Source organism: Python bivittatus, unplaced genomic scaffold (genome assembly GCF_059951505.1).
Source record: "Python bivittatus isolate LINGU-HERP-01145 unplaced genomic scaffold, Pbiv_v1 ctg000110_np1212, whole genome shotgun sequence".
In the NCBI taxonomy this organism is placed as follows: Eukaryota; Metazoa; Chordata; class Lepidosauria; order Squamata; family Pythonidae; genus Python; species Python bivittatus.
In genome coordinates, this window is record NW_028277045.1 from 937,573 (window position 1) to 960,608 (window position 23,036).

The following is a 23,036-nucleotide window of genomic DNA, read 5'->3' on the forward strand; positions in this document are numbered from 1 at the left end:
GGCTGCAGAGAGTCTGTGATTCTAGGAAGCTTTCCTTATTGCCTGCTGTTTTTCAGATGTTTATACAATTAAGGTTTTAATCATTCTGGGTTGCATTGTTTTAATTAATCGAGAAGAGAGAGCTAGACTTGGGACAGTTTAGGTCACGGTGCATCTTGGAGGGACTCGGTGTGTGCTTATGTTAAATGGATGCTCATCCTGAGCTTCCACGTTCATTAGCTTTGCATTGTCCTTCACTTCAAGGACATGGGGATCTCAGTTCTATGCAATGAAAAGTATGCCTAGACTGAATGTTCTTGCTCATGTGGGTGCCTTGGAATCTCCATTGATCAGTTAATATTGGAAAAATACTTTACACTGTTGAATGGGCAAGCCCAACAAGAACAATAAAATAACTTATGATTTAACAAGCACAATATGCCATAAATATGTGAAGAACAAGAATGGGAAGTTAAAACAATATTCCAGTCAAAGAGAATATATGCAGCTCAGGGTTGAACTCTGGAGTTCTTGCTGGTCTCTGAGCTTGGTTGGTTTGCTTGCAGACGTTTCATTACTCAACTGGGTAACATCATCAGTGTGGGTGAGTGTGGGGTTGGTTGCTTTTTTATATATAGGGCAGGGCAAGCTATAAACAGGCAGCAAACCCCACACTCATCCGCACTGATGATGTTATCCAGTTGGGTAGTGAAATGTCTGTAAGCAAACAACCAAGCTCAGAGAGCATCAAGAAGATACAAAAAAAGATACAGAAGATACAAAATACAAGTTATTTTACTGGGCAGTGTTATTGTTACTGTTTATTATTTTTCTGTTGCTATCCAAATGTGCCGTTGATCTTGCTGTTCGTCACCGAAGACAAATTCCTTGTATATATTTTATACTTGGTCATTAAAGTATTTTGTATCTTTTGTAAGAACTCCATAAAACAACATTACTCAGTTTTCTTTGTGGTTTGGTTTCTGGTATTCTTTGTTTATGTTATATACTAAGTGTGGTAAATAATGTTGTTAATGTAGCAAAAGCTTGGTTATCTGTTTGGCATACCTGAACTATATATGGTTCATATGATATTAATGTGAATATTTGCATAATAGGATTGATTTGGCTGGGCTACGTTAAAGCAAGATGGAACACAAAGAAAAGGAAATAGAATGAGAGCCAGGGAACTGTTATTCATAGATTAAAATACAATGATGAAAGAAAGATTTTGGAAGGAAAAAGAAAGAATCAAATAATTCTAGGCTCCTTTTGGCATGTATTCTACCCTGATGCTGCCAAATTCTTTACTTCAAGGTACTTTGATATTGCTGCTGACAATTTGTTAGATTTATATTCTACCCTTTCTGCAGGAGTTCAGGATAGTTATATGAGGATCTCCCTTCATTTTACCCTCACAATAGTAGAAGATACTTTGGGCTGCGGGTTTGTGACTTACTCAAAGTCAGCTGATGAGTTTCCTTGTCTAGCCTAACGCTCTGCATTGGCTCCCTAAATTGGGTCGATATCAGTATTGCATCTGTTGCAAATGATTCTGTTCTGCCCAGTTTTCCCATAAATAATTAAAAAGCGAAGCAGAAAGTTGTACAGATTTCTAAGATAATCTTTATGTATTTTTTTCAATTTAGCATCACTAAATACTTCCAGTGTAGATGCTTTAATGGAACTTCCCCTTATATATTTTAAAATCACAGCCTTGCTCAATATACACTGGTTTTTGATTTACGGAGGCTTTTTTTATTATGATGTCTGTACCCCAGCAGAGTCTGCACTGATGGATCATGGCATTTTGCTACTGGGGGGAAAATCCCTACAATGAATGATCTATGATTTGGCCCTTTGAACGTCCCACAGTTGCATCCTAGCCTTAATTTAACTGAATTTTGTTTTTAAAAAACTGGGTGGGAGTAATGCTTTTGCAAATGGTCACATCAAAATCACATACTTGTCACACTCATTAAAATAATATTAAAATAAAATTGTTTACCGTTCACACTTAAATCTGTATAAAACATAATATTTTACATAGGGTTGACTTCATCAATGGAATCCTAGGAGTAGGAAGAGAGTTGGGGCCAGTGAAATCCTTACCGTAATAATATCAACCAATAGCTTTGGTTGCCTTATTTTTCTTTAAATAAATGGGTGTGAGCACCAACAGGAAAAGAGTTTTGCTGAAACGTGGCTCTTACCTGTGCCCATTTAATTACCTGACAATGCACTTGGGATTTGATTGGATGACCACTCGGGAGCAGTACACTAAAATAAACTCAAGCCATTTTAGTAGAATTAAAAAGATGGGTTCCTCAGCAATTTGCTGGTCGTTTTTGTTGCTGTTGCTGCCTAACAGAAGAAGTAAATGAAAGGGGAGATAAAACGGGGGACTTGATGGACCTTTCAATGGGCTCGGGTCTTCTGCAGATGCCCAAAGAATCTAACCAACTTGAACCTGCCTCTAGAATTTGGTAGAGAACCTTCAACTCGTTCTTATACTGCTCATGTCACCTGTCACTTTAACTTAGAAGCACCAAGGTCTGTCCCCTACATACATTGACACAAAATATACTAACGGTGACTATGTGCATATATTGGAATATTCTCCTCAAAATACCTTTCATAGACAGAAAAGAGTCTGTAGCTCTCCCACCACCCATAAACAGTAATTCACTAAACTTCTTAATGCGTTACTAAAATGGTACAGTGTTATGCCAACCGATCAAATCTTTTGAAGACTATGTACGCTGGGTAACGTTATATTTAGTGGTTTCCTGGATAAACTGAACTGTTCCTTGCAATAGAAGACCCAAGTGAAGAAATGGACTGAGGGCATACGATACAGCCAGATTGATGGAGCTAAGCAACTTTGACTCTGGTTAGTACTTGGATGAGAGACAAACTTGGAGCCCTGCGTATGTCCTCTTGAATTATGTGGTGGAAGAAAGATGGGTTCTATACATAATACTGTAGAGTTTTGCACTGGCAGTTTTTGAGTAATTTTCAGTTTCTGTAACAATTTGGAGACATGCTATAAGTGATGTGCATTTGGTCAGACATGACATTTCATAGGTTTCATGAATGTATGCTGTTGATATATTTTGTTAATCTGCATACTGTATATGCATTCTGGTCCAGCAGCTCCACTGAATACTTGTAGATGATATACATATAAAAGCATCCTTGTTCACTAATTTCTGGAGTAGCTTTGCAAAAAATTTTGAGAAATTGTATGATGCCTCAGAAGGTCCAGAGATAGAGAAGTTATTCCATTATGTTTATAATGTCTTGCTGTCAGGAAGGTTCGAATGATGTCATGAGACAGACATGGAGCAAGCTGCCCTTGAGGGAACCTTAAGGTAATTGAGACGCTCTGTAACTCCATTGACAATCTGAATTTCCACAACTTACTCCTTTTCTAGATAGTGAGGTTAGAAAAGGGATCAGTGGTGCATATAATTTTTTGCCCTTCTTCTGTCAACCAGTATTAGCAGACTGGGGTCATAATGCATGCAGATCTGTCTGATTAGGAAATATGGCTGCCTTGCACTAATTAATCCACGGCCAGCTTTTGGGGTTTAATCACAATTGGATATAATACTTCAGTCACTTAAAGTGGCTTATGACTCCCACCAGCAAAGGGAGGCATGACTGTTGTCTGCCACAGCAGATAAAAGCACAGCATTGACCTCAAAACTATTTTATTTCTGTCTGTTGCTGAGATTTCACTGCACTGCTAATGTTCACTGTTTTCTTTCTAATAAAACTGTTTGAGCTGGCAGAGATCCTGAACCAGCAGCACCCTCCACTTCCTTCCATCACTGAATGTTCTGTTAAAGGATGGCCCTCTTGGAGATCTGCATGAAAATTTCAGGCACCTGGAAAATAGCAAGATTCAGTCCTTATTGCTGTTGGTGTGTCTGACTGCAGATGATGATAAAGGAGCGAATAATGCAAATATGCTTTCATATTAGGCTTTGCCATAATGGCACTGCCTAAATAATTCCTTTTTACAAGATCTGGTAACAGCGAACTGCTTCTGATTTTCTGAATTCTTCATGAGTAACCTTCAGAATGTGTGCTTTTTCCTTTCTTAAATGTGTGGTTTTTCCTTTCTTAAATTTCTGCAGGAGTGCTGTGTTATATTCTAATAACAAAAAGATCATCGGGCAGCTGGCTGCTTCAAGAGATGTTGTCAGGATTGTCCTTGCCACTTGCAATGTACACAAAATACAATTAAGCTTCAAAATATATATTTTTTGAGTATAGGTTTTAGCATTCGTTCTCTTCTGCTACTTAAACTTCTTCTTTTCATCTCATGTGCGTAATTGAGATCTGTTGTATCTTAGTATTATGTTTGGCCAGCTGGGCTGGAAAGCAACAGACGTCGAATCCTTAGGAGTATTTTTTTTTAAATCTAATTTTAATGGGAAAAACATGATCACTAGAAGTTCTGGTTTTGATCATTGCCCTAGAATTTTGTTTGGATTTTTAAAAAATTAAATCATATTTTGAAGAACACCTGCTGATATCAACATAACCTTCGAGTTTCTCCACAGAGACGTTGTGCTCCCTCTTCTCCATAATATTTAATTGTAGCATCATGGGAAAGGCTGATAAGATTGACTCCACTGTTGTGGTTTCAGTTCACACGCGTGCTATCTACATGGTGGAATTACAATATATTATAGTCTCTTTCTTCTTTCTGGAACATGTGGAAAAGGCATTCCTTCCTGCTGGAGACAAAACTACTCCATGGATAGAGCCTTGGTTGGATCCATTATAAGCAGTTATTATGTTAACCTTCTTCCCAGAATATTTTTTTCCACAGGGAAACAGCTGTTTCTCTCCTTGATCGGGGAACAGAAAAAGGAACAGCATTGTGGCAAGATTAGAATATTGCAACTCTAATCTATAGTCTATAAATGAGATTAATGCATAAATAAAAACTTTGAAAGGTTGTTTCAGCTGAAACATGTCTGATCTGAGATTATCCTAGTCTCTTAAATATATGCTGGGCCCTTAGGATCCTTTCTAATCCTGGTATTAAAAAAAAAAGTCAAATGGTACACACTTCCTTTCAGAACCTTAAAATTTATTAGCTGTTTAAAAAAGAAAAAAAAAGAAGTCTAAAATAGCGCTTTGGGAAATCACTGTTAATTGGAGGCATTAATGTACTTGTTGATGGATGATCACAAAGATGAATTAGTTAACTTGGTGATGTGCATGAGTGACAACAGCTTAGTTTCTAGAGCACCTATGGAATACCATCACTTTAATTCCATGCTTCCGTTTTAGTATTGAATTGCATTGATTATCCTTATATGCTGAATGAAATTGACTGTGCCATTTCTGCTATGCTAGTTCTGAAGAATGACTATCAAACTCATTTCATAGAGGATATGTTGGCTTGAAGGAGAACCGGGGTTGGAATCTAAGCTACTAGATTAGTTTGGAACCAGTTTGTCTCTCAGTTGCTTTGAGTGCAAATTTAAAAAATTGGAATTCAGTACATCTTCCCCAGATAGTTCCAGATGATGCTCAGTATGTATGTGTTGTAGTTTTAAATACCTTAAAGTCTTTCATAGGTGCACCTCCCCTTGGTGGTGGTTAAGAGGTCCAATCAAGCAATAACTATCATAAGCAACCTTCTGCAAACAGCCATTAAAGTATGGCCTGTCATGTCTTTTCAGAACTTTGTTTATTTCATAATAATTTGCAGAACCATGTGTCTGATTAATTTGCTATTAGTTAGTTGCTGGATTTGGACATAATGCCTGACCACAATTAATTGTGTTCCCTTTCCTCCAGTGTTATTGGAGGGAGGCGTAATTCAGCGGCTTTTACAGGCAGTCTCTGGGTTAAGAACAAGTTCCGTTCCTAAGTCTGTCTTTAACTCGAATTTGTATGTAAGTTGGAACTTGTACTTATGAATGGGCTGCCTATTACTAAAAATGGTGGATGACGTTCTCCTTCCTCGAGCTGACAAACCGCTGAAGCCACGTGATGTTTTCATGAACCGCTGAAGCCGCGTGTTTTTAATATGCAGCCTGCTTTCAGCGGTTTTCAGTGGTTCATGAAAACATCACGTGGCTTCAGCGGTTTGTCAGCTCGAGGAAGGAGAACGTCATCCACCATTTTTAGTAATAGGCAGCCCATTCATAAGTATGAGTTGTCCGTAAATCAAATGTCCTTAAACCGGGGACTGGCTGTACTTCTTTCTGTGTGATTTTTTAATAATAATAATAATAATAATAATAATAATAATAATAGCAGCAGCAGATAAATCTTATCTCTATAGATATGAAGGGCCAGAAAAGGGGGAGGGGAATCTTTCCTTACCATACTTTTTCCCTTGAGTCTAACCCCCCTCCAAAAAAAAAGCTGGCTAAGAATCAGGAGTGTTGAAATGCAGAAAACATGAAGGGTCATTTTATCATGCCTGGTGGACTTGTAAAAACGCCAAAAAATGTTGGGTTCAGATACATACAGTAATATGAAGAATTTTAAATACTAATATTCAACTGAAACAAGAGCTTTTCCTGCTGGGACTAATGGATAAGCAACTAGAAAAAACTTACAGACTATTGTTTTTGTACATGGTAACCGCAGCAAGATTATTGTATACTCTGGAAAGACTTTGAAATGCCTACAATGGAAGAATGGTTGGTGAAGATGACAGAATTTGCAGAGATGGCAAAATCGACCTGTTTAATTATAGAAAAGACAGTAACTACGTTTGTTAGTGACTGGAAACCCTTTATGGACTTTTTACTGAAAAGGAAAAAAAAATGTACTTGTGATTTATGTGTTTGATGATTAGAAAGGGTAGATTGTGGAAAGAAGGGAGTTATGATGTAACCTTAGAGAGAGAGGAGAAAATTCGAATGCATTTATAACTGCTGTAAAGAAGATCGGAAGTCATTTCTTCATATTTTCTCTTTCTTTTCTTTTTCTCTCTTTTTTTCTCACTTCTTTCTCCTTTATTTCTTTTCTCATCACATTTCTTTTATTGTCCTTTATTTTCTTTTTCCTTTAAATGTTTTCATTCTCTAAAAAATTCTTTAATAAAAATTAATTAAAAAAAAAGGAGTGTGGAAATGCCATTGGAGGCCATGATATTAGAGAAAGTGATTTATGGATTCTTAAATGTTTGGAATGAGCTATCAAGTATGCAAAGCTGTGATTATTACTGTTAACTAAGGGTGGGGAAACAATTGCAAAATCCTGGAAGTTGGCATTCTATAATAAAGCGCCTTATTTTTTTCCCCTAACATTGTGGATAACTTTTTTATTGCCTTTCTGATGCCAAAGGCCTGCAGGGAATAGAAGAATGATGCATTTTTACTTGTTATTTATTTAACTGCTGTTCAGCTGAATTAACTGTCCTGACCTGTTACAAAAAGAAACCTGTTAGCACAGTACAGACTATTTTTTTTTCCATTGGCTTTTGATATGAAAAAGAGGGTCTACTAATACAGTAAATAAAAGGGAGCTGCCTAAAGATCCCATGGAAATCGGAATAAAAAAAGTGGCACATGAAGTTGAAACTTTGGACTGCTAAATAATCTATCCGTCTACTCCCACAATAGCTGCATTTATTAAAATTATGGTGGACTGTGCTTGGTAGAGAGTAAGGAAAATAACCTTGATGGAGATATGCAGGACCTGTTATCTAGGCAAAAAGGGCTGAAGCATTTTTAAGGTCCAGAACGTCCAGATAATATCCAGAAGCAGATCAGGCAGATGCCTCCCTAATTCGCTGAACTTTTAGGAAGAGAAGATCCAGCACAATCCAACTTTCAAGATTCTGCTATTCTAGTCAATCTCAGTAGAAGTCTTTTTAGCCTTCCTGTGGAGTTGATTTATTTATTATTAAATTTGTATGCCGCCCATCTCCCCCCCAATGGGTGACTCTGGACGGCTCACAATTAAAATCAGAAACCCCATCAACAATTAAAAATCCCCTCATAAATAGTTAAATAAATAACCTGTTAAAAATCAAATCTAAACAACAAACCCTGTACATAAGTACTAAAAGCATTCAAGATGACGGCAAGAGTCTTGCAATGATGCTGTCTGTAATGGCGAAACTTCTAAGCACTCTGGCTAAGTGAGGTTGAACTGCACATATTTACTTTGCAGGGAGGTGAGCCCAGAGCAGACATACAGTAAGTCTTATATCCAAAAGGGTAGTGTCGTTGCTGTTAAAACTGAACATGACTGTTGTGAATCAGTTTGCATAGAGGTATAAACACAAGTAAGTTTGTTAGCTTGCAGGCCCTAGTTGAGTGTGCAAAGTGTTCCCATTGAGCTACTTTCTTGCAGAGTTGCCTTGATGTCTGATGACAGACCTCTCTGTAACACAGATTGCTAGCTGATCTTTTTCTTTTTGCTTGCAAATGGAAAGAGTAAGAGTTAGAGATAAGATCAGCCAGAAGAGAATACCAAGAGACAAGCAGATTACTTCTAGCATGCTAGTTTTGGCAAGCATGCATACCAAGTGTCAAGATAGTGCATTTATAACGTTATCTAAACACTTTCACAATGCAAAGGAGTGTTTGGATAACAGGATTTTATCTCAACACTCTGGATGTCCCGAAAACAAATGGGCTAATTAATATTCTTAGAGGAATATTTTTTGAAGTTACCACTTCTGAATTTTGTCAGATAGCAAGCAGTTACCTTGTTTGGCTAGATGTAAAATGGGTCATACCCTGGTCAGAAATGGTTACTTCAGGGCTGCTGATTGAGGGAGATGGGGTTTTTGTTCCAATTGGAGACAGGGAAGCAGAGCAAAAATGGCACACCCTTCCACCCAAATGGTTCTAGATTCAGTCCCCTTCCTTTAAAAACAACAGCATTATCAACCACCAACAAAAGACTCTGGAGAGTTTAGGCATCTAAAGTAGCGTTTGACTTTGCAGGGACTCAGCTCTATTTTGCTAAGGAACCTGCTTGGAGTTGGAATAATGTTTGCAAGTATTTTAGTCTATGCTGGCCTCCCGTTTTCCACTGGCTCAAAATGCATTGGAAGTGGGTCTGGGGCCAGTGATCCGCTCCGCTCCCTATAGAAATTCAGTTTAAGAAATCCTGATTGATTCAACCCAAACATTTTTAGTCAATTAATTAAATGTCCAGAAATCTACACAGGCACTGAATTGTACCTACTGTAAAATGGCACAATTTAACACCTCCTCCCCTCCAAAACCCCTCCGTAACCGAGCATTTGCCATTGTTACCAAGCAAGATGGTTACGATGTGTAATGCTTCATTAAATTCTTGGGCTCTTGAGAAATACTTTCTTTTATAAGAATAAGTGTTCTGCATTAAAATGCCAGCAGGAGGAAGAGGGGAGAGGAATATGCATCGAATGTTGAGGAAAGCATCTTAGTGTCGTTAGTGGGGCTTTGCGTGATGTTAGAAATAATTTGGTGCTTCAAAAAAATGTGCTTTGGAACACACGGGAGTGCAAACGTAGCGCCTATTTGGGTAACTTCTTGGATTAGCTGTGCCTTTTTTGGGGAGTTACGTGGATGCCCTCTGATGCTCCCAGGAAAAGATCCAGCCTCAAAAATGGCAGAGAGGTGTTGCATTACCCCCATGTGCATTTAAAAGGCCCCTTTTTGGAATCAGATCTGAAGCGTTTTCATTATTTTAGTACGTAGCTGATACAGTCCTGTATCTCTACCGAAATAAAACTGTGTTATTTAAAGGAGAGCGTTTCCAAACTAAATTTAAAACCATGTATCTAAATGTTACAATATTTTCAATGATACAAACATATGGCTTCAGCTAATAAATGAAACACGATTAGACATGTTAAGGGTGGTGTGCCTGTAGGCGTTTACGCTACAGTAATGGAAAGAAATGCAGTTATGATGAAATCTCACACAAAGAAGCATTTGTTGTTCACATGAGATTAAATTTTAAAGCGCATTTGAGAAACTTACAGACGTGGCTGAGGAGCGAGGCATACGTAAAAGCCGTGCTGTTTACGCAGTGGAAAAAAGCAGGAGTTTCCTGTTAAATTGGTACAATTGCAGGAGTCCTAATATAGGGAGGTTTGTGTCAGAGAGAACACTTATAGCACCGAATGGAGATCAAAGTGAAGGGTTAAAAGCCTATGAGGAATCATCTGCTCCTTCAACAAGATGTTTTACTCAATGCACAGGTTTGGATGACCCAATGGCCACCAACTGTGATGCCACTACTTTCAGGACCTCTCTCCTTTGAGCAGTGGGTGATAGGCCACCACCTGTGGCTTGTTTTCATGTTGCTGGGCAATCGGAATGTAGGCACTCTGACATCTGGGAACCCTTGGCTTGTTTAAGTTTTCCTTCTGGCTTGTTTCAGCCAGAGGGTTGTGCTGAAGAACATAGCCATTTAAAAAGAAATCCCTGTCTTGTGTTCTAGAGCCACATTGTTTTGGGAGGAGAATGCTCTGTGTGCTTTGATGGATAATCCATAGTTGGTAGCTGAATTGGTCATATGGAACACAGTCCTTATGAGTGCACTGAGTGATTGAAATAATCCAGTGTGTTTTTCTGTAGTTGCGGGGGGGAGTAGGAAGTGCCTTTTCAAGTGGGTAGTAAGCTTTAGCTAGAGATGGAGTGCCTGTGTTGGAAAACTCTAATCCGGCATGTAATATAGATAGCATGTAATGTAGATATTCTTGAGAATGAACAATTGGTCACTGTTTTAGATTCTATTAAGCCAAAGATGAATTTCAATGACATCTGATTAAGTTAATTATTTTCAGAAACCCCTTCATGTATATCTCTTTATGTTGATCAAAGCCAACTCTCATGGGATATTGGTGTATTCAGGCAGGGATGCAAAGTGGCTGTGTTGCCACACTTGGCTGATTATTCAAAATTAAGAGCTATTTAATCCTCCAAATAGAAACATTTTACATGGGAATCATGGACATGAAATGTCCTCATCTGTGTTTCCCATCTAGTTTTCTAGGTTGCTCTGTAGCACTGAAAAAAAGTGTTGAGAGGAGGGACATTTCACAAATTTAACCTTTTGGAGGTATCCAAGCTGTTGCTGCTTTACTTTGAATTGTTTTAGTAAGAGCATTTTCATAAATAATGTTAATTAAAAGGTTAACTTACTCTTTTATAAATGCATGCCTCTGAGGACAAGAGTAGAATACGAATGGAATAGTTGATCAGGTAGCTGAAGTTTTTTTTCCTGAAGCTGAGGTTTAAAAAAAAGAAAAGCTTTTTAAATAGGACTTTTATTGTCATTCTGCTTCGAATGTGGGTTGCCTTATGGCAGAGAGGTTTCCTCTCACTTGATTATTCCCTCTTCTCCGAATTTAAGGTAGCATAACTTTAATAGGATTTTTAAAAATATAAATGGTTGTGGAAAATGCATTCCTAGCTATATGGGTTTGCACCATCTTTCCAAACTAAGCTTTTTTCAGGGTTTTCAAATAAACATAGGAAATTACTTCATTCCAAATCAATTCAGCCAACTCATAATTGTCTATGCTGACTGGTATCTGCTCTCTAAATAATCAGCTGAGTTCTTCCCGAGCTCTTTTTTCTGAGATATTTTAGGTAGAGATGCTAGAAACTAGGATAACTCATAATTATTAGTTTCAGAATTATTATTAAACATTATAGGCATCTTATGGAAGTTCTGATACAGAACACACACTCAAACATTACCCATTCAGCCAAAACTTTTAATAACCTCTTGGTTAGTTATAAAGAAAGGTTGAGGAGTAATTGCTTGTTCATCACAGAGCTGCCATTAGTGTGTAGGTGATAGCAAATAAAGTGTTAGAGCAAGGCTCTGTGTTTGTACAATGTCTTCCATCAATGGTATATTAATTTTAATTAATAATTAATGGTATATTAACTTAATAGTATATGTCTCTCTGTGCTATATTTGTTATATTATTTTGGAGAGTGAGTGAGTTCTTGAAAAGAGATCATGTTTAAAACTGGTGCATTTACAACACAGCATATGTTTTAATGTAACACTTAAAAAAAAAAAAAAACCAAAACCAAAAGGATGTGACTGTAAAGTATTTTTCTCTTTGAAACTGACAAATAAAATAAAAAAGTGCATAGGAAATCCTTTTATCTTTGACCTAGAGCCCTATCTCACTGTTGACTGCATGCATGATGGAATTGAAGTCCAGAACGTATGCAAGGGTACCAGATTGATCAGGTTTGGTCAAGAAGATTGCTTTGTATCTTGAAAACATCATTGAAAATAGTGAATCTATTGCTGGATGGATTACTTAATCATGAATACTTGATACAGTGCACTACAAACAAAGCTTTTGTACACACACCATCCTTTACCGTCAGAGGAGTAAAACTAGGACATCCCTAATTAACATTGGTTTCCCTTTTTTTGTCCAAATGAAAATATTGGTTAATAGCATGGGGAAAAGCCATGTTATAAACCAACTTCAGAAGTGAATATGTGTAGCTCAGGGTTGAACTGTGGAGTCCTTGGGGTTTTCTGAGCTTGGCTGTTTTCTTGCAAATGTTTCAGCACTGAAGATGTTACCTAGCTGGGTAATGAAACGTTTGCAAGAAAACAGCCAAGCTCAGAGAACCCCAAGGACTCCACATAAACTAACTTCAGATGGGGTTTAATGTAGTTATTCTGAAACTTGCAATTCTCCTTTCCTGGTTTGAATAAAACAGGAAATGCCTTACAGTACTTTTATTACCGAATACAAGAATATGCAACCATTTTGGGACTAAGGGTAGCGCTTGAACTTCGAATGTGGGAGCCACACTTAAAAAAGGGGGGGGGGCAAAAAATAACTCTGATTTAATTTAAATACTCCTAATGTTTTAATTTTGTTTCCCTTCTCCCACATTAACATTTTCAATTAATTGGCAGCTTTGAAAGGGGCTAATTTGGAAGGCTGCATTCAAGCCCGAGGCTAGAAGTTATATTTCTGCTTGATGTGTGCATGCACAAAGGCAGCACACGTGAGTGCTTTTACAGAATTGCAATACCTGTTTTGGGCCACAGGAGAGTTGGCTAATAAAAAGGATGGTGTGTTTGTTGTAGTTAAGTAGTATCTCTGCTTTCTTGCCAGTTTTGGGGGTTGCATGCACTGCTTGAGAATGAGTCTGTTCATATTGCAAAGGGAGCAACGAACTGGCTACATGAATATGTAGAAGGTTCTCGCCTATCTGTTTATACAGTTATCTGAATGTGGGCAACTGGAAGAGAGCCCCCTGGAGGAAGGCCAGGGAAGCTGTTATTGCGCACCCGTGAGTGACTGATGAAAGGTGTTCTACCTGTGGCACAGCCCATGTTGAAATCATCTGAACTTAACTCAAAAATGCTCCCTTGCTAGTTCTAAGTTTGCTTTATATAAAGCTTACGTCTCTTTATGTTCTCGATAATGTCTCTTATGTTCTCAGTAATTCAATAATTATTCAGTCCTGCGTAATTACTAAATGATGATGGTGATACCTTTAACACCATCCAACAACATCTGCCTATCCCAGGTCCTTGGGAAGGACTCGATAGGTGGCCAAATATGCCAGATCCAGTCTAAACAACTGGCTGACTGTGCCACCAATAACAATAATAATAATATATTGCCTTCTTGGGTGTATGTGAATGTAGCTTGGAATTGGCAAACATTCCCAGAGGATGTCTGTCATACATCTATTTAAAATAATTAACTTATCTTTCAACCTAGAAAGTCGCCAGGTGGCTTACAACAGCTGTTAAAATATAATTAAGCACAAAACAGTTATTTAATAATACAGTATAAAAGGAACATGAAAACCACTGTAATGGAATTCGAAGAAAGTAGAGTTGAAGATATGCAAGCTATTTCAAATGAAGATTTTTTGTTGCACTTCGGGGAGATAAGCAAGCCGTTTTTGGAAGAAAATTCCAGAAATATTGAATGTTGCTTTGTGTATTCTGGGCTCCTAGAATATAAACATACGTGCTTCCTACATTTTAGATTCTCTGTGGATGTTATAATATCCAGTTATGACACCCCCCCACCCCCCCACCCCCCCAAGTGGGTTCATAAATCACTTCCGCGTTTGCTTTTAGTTTCATGCTATAACCCCTGGAAAAAAATCCTCACATCTAGAGGCCTTCTGTGTCTCCATAAGACAAGTTCCTTCTTTCGTTGTTACCCTGCGAGATCCAAGTGGATAAACAAGGGACTTGCACATCTGCTTTTTGCTACATTTTGTAAGTTCCACAGCTGCTTTCCATTACAGACCACATTTTGCATGGAGGTGATTGCCATGGTGTCAGTAAACAGATAATGGACATGTGCCATTAAGCTGTGTATTTGTAGACACAGGCACTTTTTTCCCCCTCACATGTTTAGTTGTATGCCCCAGGACACGCTGTGTTCAGCTGTCACTGTAATCAATGTTTGGAATGTCTTATTCTACTGTCATTAAGTGTGAACGGCACATAGTTCATTGTAGGACATCTGTTCTGCCATTATAGGCTGTGTGTGGAATTCATTCTGTTGGGGGAAAAAAAACAACAACCCACAAGCTGGTGATATCTTCAGATCTCCAATTGGTGGTGGCATGTTTTCCTGAAGCTCGGAAACTTCACCAAAGGCATTATGTAGGACTAGAAAGCAGGCTGATTGTCACGCTCAGAATGTGAGGGAGGGTTGGCATCCCACACAGACGTCCATTCAGTCTGATTCCTTTATATACACATTTCCACATAATGAGTGAAGAATCTGGACTCAAATTACAGGCTGTCCAGTTTGGATTTGTGTTTTGCAGAAGTAGGAAAAAGACCCAGGTAACTTCACATTACAGTATCTCTGATTTGGTGACTGGAATGGTTTGACCCTTAAACCCCAGAATTTGTCAGCCAGCAACAAGTATTGGTTTTAAAGTAGTCTGACAGCCTTGGCTTCTGTGGGTATAAGAAATGAACGCAAGCTAGCTATGTGTAATTTGTTCTCATTTGCCCAAGTAGAGGGTAATATGCTGGTTCACCCTGTGATTTATTCATCCTAGTTTATGAATATAGTTTAATAAGTCAAGTATCCAATGGTTTCCTTTGTATTTTTATTTATTGACTCTGTCACCCTCTAAGTAGCCGTAATCAAAAGCCAAATTAGAAATATTGTAGCAATTACACCGGAGTAGATCTGTGGGTTGGGCTCCGAGGCGGCAGTTTTCTTCCCAAGGTGTCCACATTTATGAATTATGGGGCCAAGTGCTCCAGACGGTTGGATATAGACTACAGTAAGGTTGGAGGTTAAAATAGTTTGTTGGGGATCTTTTAAAAATATCTGATCACGGAGAATTCTTGAGCAGTGCTTTTCCCCTGCTTCGATAGGTCACTCAGAAGAAGCTCTACTTCCTTTATATGGGGTGGGCTGATGAAATAGCTGCAAAGGGTTGAAGAGCGATACACTAAATTATCCCACTGGTTTGCATCCTTTCCTTTCAAGCGCGCTTGTAAATTGGCTTGGGAAAGGCATTGCTGTTAGCGCTGGCTTGGTGCCAGAGAGAGCTAGGACAGTTGCTGCAAGAACCTTGTGATTCTAGAGCAGTGTTTCTCAACCTTCACACCTTTGGACTTCCACACATCTAGAACAGTGTTTCTCAACCTTTCAGATGTGTGGACTTCAAACTCCCAGAATTCCCCAGCCAGCCTTGCTGGCTGGGGAATTCTGGGAGTTGAAGTCCACACATCTGAAAGTTGCCAAGGTTGAGAAACACTGCTCTAGAAAAATCAGCTGAGCCCTTACTCCTGAGCAAACTCCAGCCAGGAGCAAACCTACTTTGGTCTGAGAAGGGTTCTACTTTCCTTTAACTAAAAATAAGGTGGAGGAGCCATCTGAGTTTCTTTACCCGCAGGGTGCATAATCCTCTCATAATACCTCTTCTTCATTGCTTCTGTATAAATGAAAGGAGGTCACTTCCTGGGGAATGGCTGAGAGATGCTAAGATTTTTGTGGCGCAGCTCCCGAAAGGTAGGCGTCTGTGTCAAAGACACAAGATAGCAGTTCCTCCAATAAAGTAGCTTTCTGCAGAATCCTAACCTGGTTTAAGGAAAGTTAGGGGGAAAAAAATCCTGGAACTAGATTTTTGGTGACTGCTCTTGCTTCCGAAAAACATAACTTTTATTTATTGATTGATGCAATTTCTATAGCCGCCCATCTCAATCCAAGGGACTAATCTTGTCTGAGAAGCTGTTCTTTTCCCTGTTCCCGTAACTTTCACTAGTTGAATCCTCTTCACTTTCAGAGAATTGCATGCCAGGTGACCGCTTCAGGGTACGAGCATTACATGTATCTTGTTAGCCTGCTCTGTAGCAAAGTGGGCTGAAAATGTTGCTACCGTAATTCATGCTGTCAGCTCTGTTCCCCCAAGATTACGAATGCAACCCAGCTTCTATACTACAACTGGGTTGCGAGGCATTGTTCCCAAAGCAACTTAGTTCTAAAATACTGGAAGAGGAATACAAAATGCCCATTCTCAATCTTTGAGGAAGAACCCTCATTCTCTGGTTGAGCTGATCCCTGTCTGATTTCCACAAAACAGAAGTGAAAGGGCTATGCCAGAATGTTAGAAATGCATTTTATCCTAATTATGGCAAGATAAAGATGTTGCCTATAGCATCTTGCTGCTTCCTCAACTGTTCATGTGAAAGGGCTCAATTGTGGTAAGAGTGAAAACATGCTTATGTTCTTTCTCGTGGTTCAGTGTGAGCTTTAGTTTAGTGCCGCAGATTGATTAGATGTGTGACTTGAAGTGTTCTCTGAACATATGATGGCTTGATCAGCCTTCAGACTTTTCTCTCCACACCTCCCTCCCTCCCAGCTTGTCTGCTTTTTATAACCCTCTTGTATTTGCAAGGAGGACCTGATGGTTCTTCTGCTACTTACATCAGGGATGAGAATGTGTTTACATCATGGGTTGTAAATTCTGTTCAAGCGAGACGCATAGAATCTGGAGATCCATCGAATCTGGAGACCCAAAGAATCTGGAGGACCCCATTCTCTGATGAACTGATCTTAGGATTTTAATGAGCTACTAACTTTTTTTTCTCCCCCTTCCTGCAGTGAGCATTTGTCCTGCGCCTTCACATTCTTCCTCCATGGGGAAAGTAATGTGTGTACGAGCGTGGAGATTGCTCAGCACCAGCCAATCTACCTTATCAGTGAGGAGCACCTTCATATGGCCCAAACCTCTCCTATGCCTTTTCAAGGTAGGGTGTGTGTTCTATGTATGGCATATGTTTCTCAATGTGATGTGACCTGGAACAAAACCTTGATGAAATCTTCAGAGACATTTTTTTTCCTTGCCAATAGCCTTGGCAGCGATGCCAATTATTTGCATTAACTCTAAACACTCATCCAGTGGCCTCTCCTGTTTTCCTCTGGGATAAATTCCATCCAGAACATAATACCTTGTCTCAGAACTGCCCAAGATACACAAGGCTGTCTGTTCTCTGCCACCCCAAAATGTTGGTGTCTTCTACCACAACCACCGCCTTTCTGGAGAAAAGGAGCTTGATGGCTGCAGTCTTTTAAGAGAAAAAGCCACCACTTTTAGACCTTCATCTGTAAAGTAGAAAAGATTTCTCTTTTTCTTCTGTTTGTGTGTGTGTGTGTGTTGTTTTGTCTTAATTTCATGGCTCATTTTATTCTCATCCCCACCCTTCGGTAAAGCAGTTAGCTTTAAAACAGTTTGCAATTTTTCATACCGGTTTCTAATAAAATTTTAACCTATTTTGGAATGGAGCGCACAGTTCATAGCTATAGATTAGCAGTTTTAGTCTGAACCCTGACAAGCGTTATCATCAAAGACAGGATCAAACTTAAATACACCTTAAAACAGTTGATTCACTGAATCAGTGTGTTGGGCCTAAAGCTCTTTAATGAGCACCCAAACATGGTTCAGCTTGGACTGGAACTGGATTTGAAACATTGCTAAATGCAAGTAGAAAATAGCTTTGTATAGAAAGTTCTAAAATAAAAGTGTGTATTGGGGATTTGGCAGACACACACCAGCGTTGTGATATATGCCTGGCGATTGTGAGACTTATTTTGTCCTCCCCTTCCCTTCCCTTCCCTTCCCTTCCCTTCCCTTCCCTTCCCTTCCCTTCCCTTCCCTTCCCTTCCCTTCCCTTCCCTTCCCTTCCCTTCCCTTCCCTTCCCTTCCTTTCCCTTCCCTTCCCTTCCCTTCCCTTCCCTTCCCTTCCCTTCCCTTCCCTCCCCTCCCCTCCCCTCCCCTCCCCTTCCCTTCCCCTTCCCTTCCCTTCCCTTCCCCTTCCCTTCCCCTTCCCTTCCCTTCCCCTTCCCTTCCCCTTCCCTTCCCCTTCCCTTTCCCTTTCCCTTTCCCTTTCCCTTTCCTTTCCCTTTCCCTTTCCCTTCCCTTCCCCTCCCCATCCCATCCCATCCCATCCCTTCCCTTCCCTTCCCTCCCCCTTTTTTGGTTTAGCAAACCTTGATCATGATTAGCCTGTGTGTGTGTGCTTTTAAAAAAAAATGATTGGAGTGGATTGGAGATTAAGATGCCCCACATTCAGAACATCTTCCTGGGACCTTAGCTTGCTGACAGTGCAGAGTGTCAGCTTTTAAAATCACAGTCATCTTTTTGCAGCTGAGCTCAATGGGTCTTAAGTGCAGTTGTTCCTTCCTTGATGTTTAACTTTTCTTTCCCTTTCACATTTATTCTGAATACCCGTTTGCTTCCTTCCTCACCTTTTTATATCTGTTTTGAGTTTTAATTTTGCTGCAAGGCAGGTGGATTTAAGTCAAGGCTATATCAATGGATATTTTAAAAGGGCCAATAATAAAAAGAATTTAAAAAAAGATGGGGCGGGGGGGAGAGGAGGTTTAACCGTTTCCCTTTACCACGGGAATTCGTTACCGTGTATTTCCTGAAGAGGTATGCATTTTAATTGGTTGCTGTAACAATTAGCCAATATTGGCTTGTAACTAAATAAAGCCCTTATGCTACCTTAGAGCATAATCCATAACATTTGATCATGCTGTTTTATCCTTTTACATAAATTAGATCTGCTTAGAGAGAGAGAGATGAGGATACACATTCTGAAATAATGGATTCCTGTTTGACTGCTTCAGTGTACTTACAAGACATAGTAAAGTTCATTCACTTGAAAAATATGGGCATAGTCCAACAGAAAGGGATATTTTTTGTGCTAGTGTGGTATAGTGCTTAAGTCCTTGGCTATGATCAGAGAGACCCAGGTTCCAGTCCAGCTTCAGCTGTAGAAATTCACTTGGTGATTTTGGGCCAGTAGCACTCTCTCTCTCAGCCCAACCAACCTCACAGGGTTGTTGTGGGGAAAAATTGAAGGAGGGAATGCTAGATATGCTTCCTGGAGCTCCTCTTTGCCAGAAGCAGGCATCTAATAATTAAAGAGTTTTTTTTTTTTTAATGAAACACAGTTCTCTTTGCACAGGAATACTTGATGTGACCTATTTATAGATCAAAATAAATAGCGTGTCATCATTTTAATTCTTTTCCACAAGAAACAGATATTTGTCTATCATTCATGCATTCTCCTCCTCCTCCCCCTCCTCCTTCTCCTCCTCCAACGTGTGGGCAGTAAAATTGAATATAATTATATTTATTTCATTTTGAATCTGTTTTTTCCTAAGAGATGCTTAACTGACTTTTAACTTACTGTATTTAAATATGATGATGATGAACTTACTGTATTTTAAATACATGTCTTTCTTTTAATTTCTATATTTAATTAAGGGATGCCTATCCCTTTTCTGTTTCCTTCTATAGTACATAGTTGCAAATTTATTAATAAAGCTGCTGTTTACAGAATAGCCAACATGGCTCATGGTAGCCGTTCAGAGTAGTTTTTTTAAAGTTACTGACAAAAAGAGAATCATAATCCAAGAGAGCAGTCACATATTATGCTTATAAAGCATATATCAGACTCCTTCAAATGCTTCTGAAAGGACTGAATAAGTTTCTAAGTAGGAAACAAACTAGGAGAGAAATGTTTTTTAGAAGAGGGTTGAAGCATCATTGAGGCATTTGTGATATTCGCTGAAAGAGAAGAATAGATTGCTCTAAAGGGTGTGAATTCTGGGAACCATGACGGATAGTCAAGGATGGCAAATTAAGGATGGACAGAGCAAACAATTAATTAATTTGCATGCAATTTGCTTAAAAATTAAGCTGCTGAGCTCCAAGGATAGATTGTCTTACATACTCTGTAATCTCCTTAGTCCAAAATTATCCTCAGATTTCAAATCCTCAAACGCAAACCAGCTAGGAAAGCATCCAGTGGGCTTAAATAGTGACCCAGGATGGAATGAGGGGGTAAAAAAAAAAGTGAGTTGTTTCTTATGTGCTGTTACAGATGTGCTCTCTTTTTAAACTTAGAGTCTTACGCTGCACGCAGCGCTTTAAAGTCTGGAGAGAACATTCTTTGGCCTGATTGGGAAGATTCAGGTGCCAATTTTAAGTGAAACGACAACAACGTTATATGTTTGGCTAGAATAAAAAGCTGAAATAATTGGAAGTTTCTCTCTTCTATGCAAATACGCAACTCTGAATAAGAACCATTATTTTATGATCAATTATCAGAACAAGGTTTGGATAACGCTCCTGTGCAGTTTCCTTTTCTTGATGCTACGGCTGGATGAATGTAATGGGACTGACTTCTGAGTAAAAATACTTAAGGTTGTGCCTCATGGCTTCCCATAGAAGAAGGTTGGGATGATTGTTGGGATCTCTAGGTGCTGACCACTCTCTCTCTCTCTCTCTCTCTCTCTCTCTTTTAATCAGTGTTGATCAGTCCGTATGGGTTAAGTGGTACTTTGACGGGCCAAGGTTACAAGATGTCAGACCCAGCAACCAGGAAATTAATTGAAGAATGGCAGTATTTTTATCCCATGGTGCTGAAGAGGAAGGAGAGTGTGAAAGAAGAAGAACTGGGATACGATGACGATTTTCCAGTGGCAGTCGAAGTCATAGTTGGTGAGAATCGGTATTTTTCTTGAAAAGTATCTTCCATTTGCCCAGTTCCACTTAAAATAAAACAATATAAAAATAAGACACAGTCCTGAAGTAGCACATACTTTACTGTGGTTCTTCTAGTATTTTGATACATTCTTTTGTTTAAAATTTGATGTTTTGTAACTTAGAACCATTTCAGACTACTTCTTTGTGCTTTTATTTCATTATAAAAACCTCCTCCCTCCCTCCCTTTTCTGTCTGTCTGTCTGTCTTCCTTCTTTCCCTCCCTCCCTCCCTCCCCCCCCCTCTCTCTCTCTGAACAATTGATGTCCCATCCCGCCCCCACGTAATTGCAGATGCAGTTTGCATGTCCAAGTAGAGACGATGTTGCTATAGTACAAATATAATATTTAAAAAACCCCAAATACCTGTCTTACTCCTGTCCTTCCTTTCCCTCTGCCTTAACAGGTGGTGTCCGAATGGTGTACCCTTCCGCCTTTGTTCTTATCTCTCAAAATGACATTCCTGTGTCTCAGAGCACTTCCACACCAGGAAGCCACAGCAGTGTGGCACAACAAGGAGCCGGAAACTTGAAAGACACCAGCAGTTGTGGAATGTTACTCACACCACCCACTTCTCCGGAGCAGACCATCATAGGTAAATGAAAAGCTTGGTGTTTTCTCAGGAAGGGTGTTATCTGAACCTCTTGCTTTTACTCCTGAGATTATCTAGTTCATTCAGCTGTTGGGATGTCCTCCTTGTATCTGTGGAACCACATCTTTACTGAAACATCACCTTGGTTTACTCTGGGTGAAGGCGTATCATATTACTCCTGCCTTGGACAGAGGGTTGGGCTAGAAGACCTCCAAGGTCCCTTCCAACCCTATGATTCTGTGATCTATGATTCTATGATACCAGATTTTCGTATTTTCTTCTTTATATGGCTAGCAATTAAATGCAAAGGCTCCCAATATTCAGATATATAATATAGTTCTGGCATTAGTTATCCTCTAGGTCAGGGTTCCTCAACCTTGGCAACTTTCAGACGGGTGGACTTCAACTCCCAGAATTCCCCAGCCGGCTGGGGAATTCTGGGAGTTGAAGTCCACCTGTCTGAAAGTTGCCAAGGTTGAGGAACCCTGCTCTAAGTAAACATCACTGGTGAACATACTATCAATTACAGCAGTTGTTACTTTTCTTCCATGCAACATACCTGCACAAATTAGAAAGACATGGGGAAAACTGAAAAATAAGTCACAACGCTGACATTTAAGAACTACAAAAATGGGGGAATAAACATACATTAGGAACTATTTTCCTGTGTGGATACTGAACAGTTTCCCAGGAATAATAATAATAATAAGCAACTAATATTTTTTTTCTTAATTGGTGGAATGCCTAGCTGGCTCCCATTATTTGTGCTTTTCTGTGAAAAGGTTTTGCTTTTTAATGAATTTCTTTCAGTCCTTTAGTGAAATATGAAGAAAGTGGAAGGAAATTTGCATAGTGATATAATCTCCAGCTTGGTGTACTGTTGAGTTTTTAGCACAAAACGTGTATCAGTTAGAAATTTCTGTTGGAATATTTTTTTATAACATTCCTCCCCAGTATGGCATGTTCCAGATGGCTTGGGCAACCATTTCCATCCTCCTGGAAAATTGTCCTAAAATTGTTCATTCCTGAAGGGCACTCAAGCCTTGAAAATTGCTGAGCGACTGAGGGGTTCTTATAATCCTAAATTCACCTTGAAGCAGCTTTCTCCAGAAAGGTTTCCTTTAGAAGAAAATAGTTTCATTTAGGATCTCTGGCAGTATTTACAATATGTAATTATGGCAATCTGAATAAATATTTTATCAGATGTGACGGGCAGCTTAAATGCTTATGATCAGTAATTTAGGTTTGAAAGAATGTAAAAGTAAATAGGAAGGAACTAGTAATGAACAGGAACCTGACACTTAAACTGGGCAATTTTGTTGCTTTCTCCTGAGGTTTAGTTCAGAGTAGCTACCGTGGCCAAAATAAATGTGCCCTGTAACATGGTTGAATCTAATGTGAAGTTGTACTTTCAGATATTTTCTTCTGCTGAAA

At 39.2% G+C, this 23,036-nt stretch overlaps 1 protein-coding gene across 3 annotated transcripts in view; it reads left to right on the plus strand.

Moving 5' to 3' along the window:
- The window catches only part of MED13L (mediator complex subunit 13L), a 150,487-nt gene that overhangs the window by 78,484 nt on the left and 48,967 nt on the right, over positions 1-23,036 (plus strand). For all 3 annotated transcript variants that reach the window (XM_088136647.1, XM_088136646.1, XM_088136648.1), the window contains exons 5-7: positions 17,060-17,205; positions 20,778-20,969; positions 21,417-21,605. In XM_088136647.1, coding sequence (XP_087992773.1) covers positions 17,060-17,205; positions 20,778-20,969; positions 21,417-21,605 — 527 coding nt within the window. The remainder of the gene's footprint in view (positions 1-17,059; positions 17,206-20,777; positions 20,970-21,416; positions 21,606-23,036) is intronic.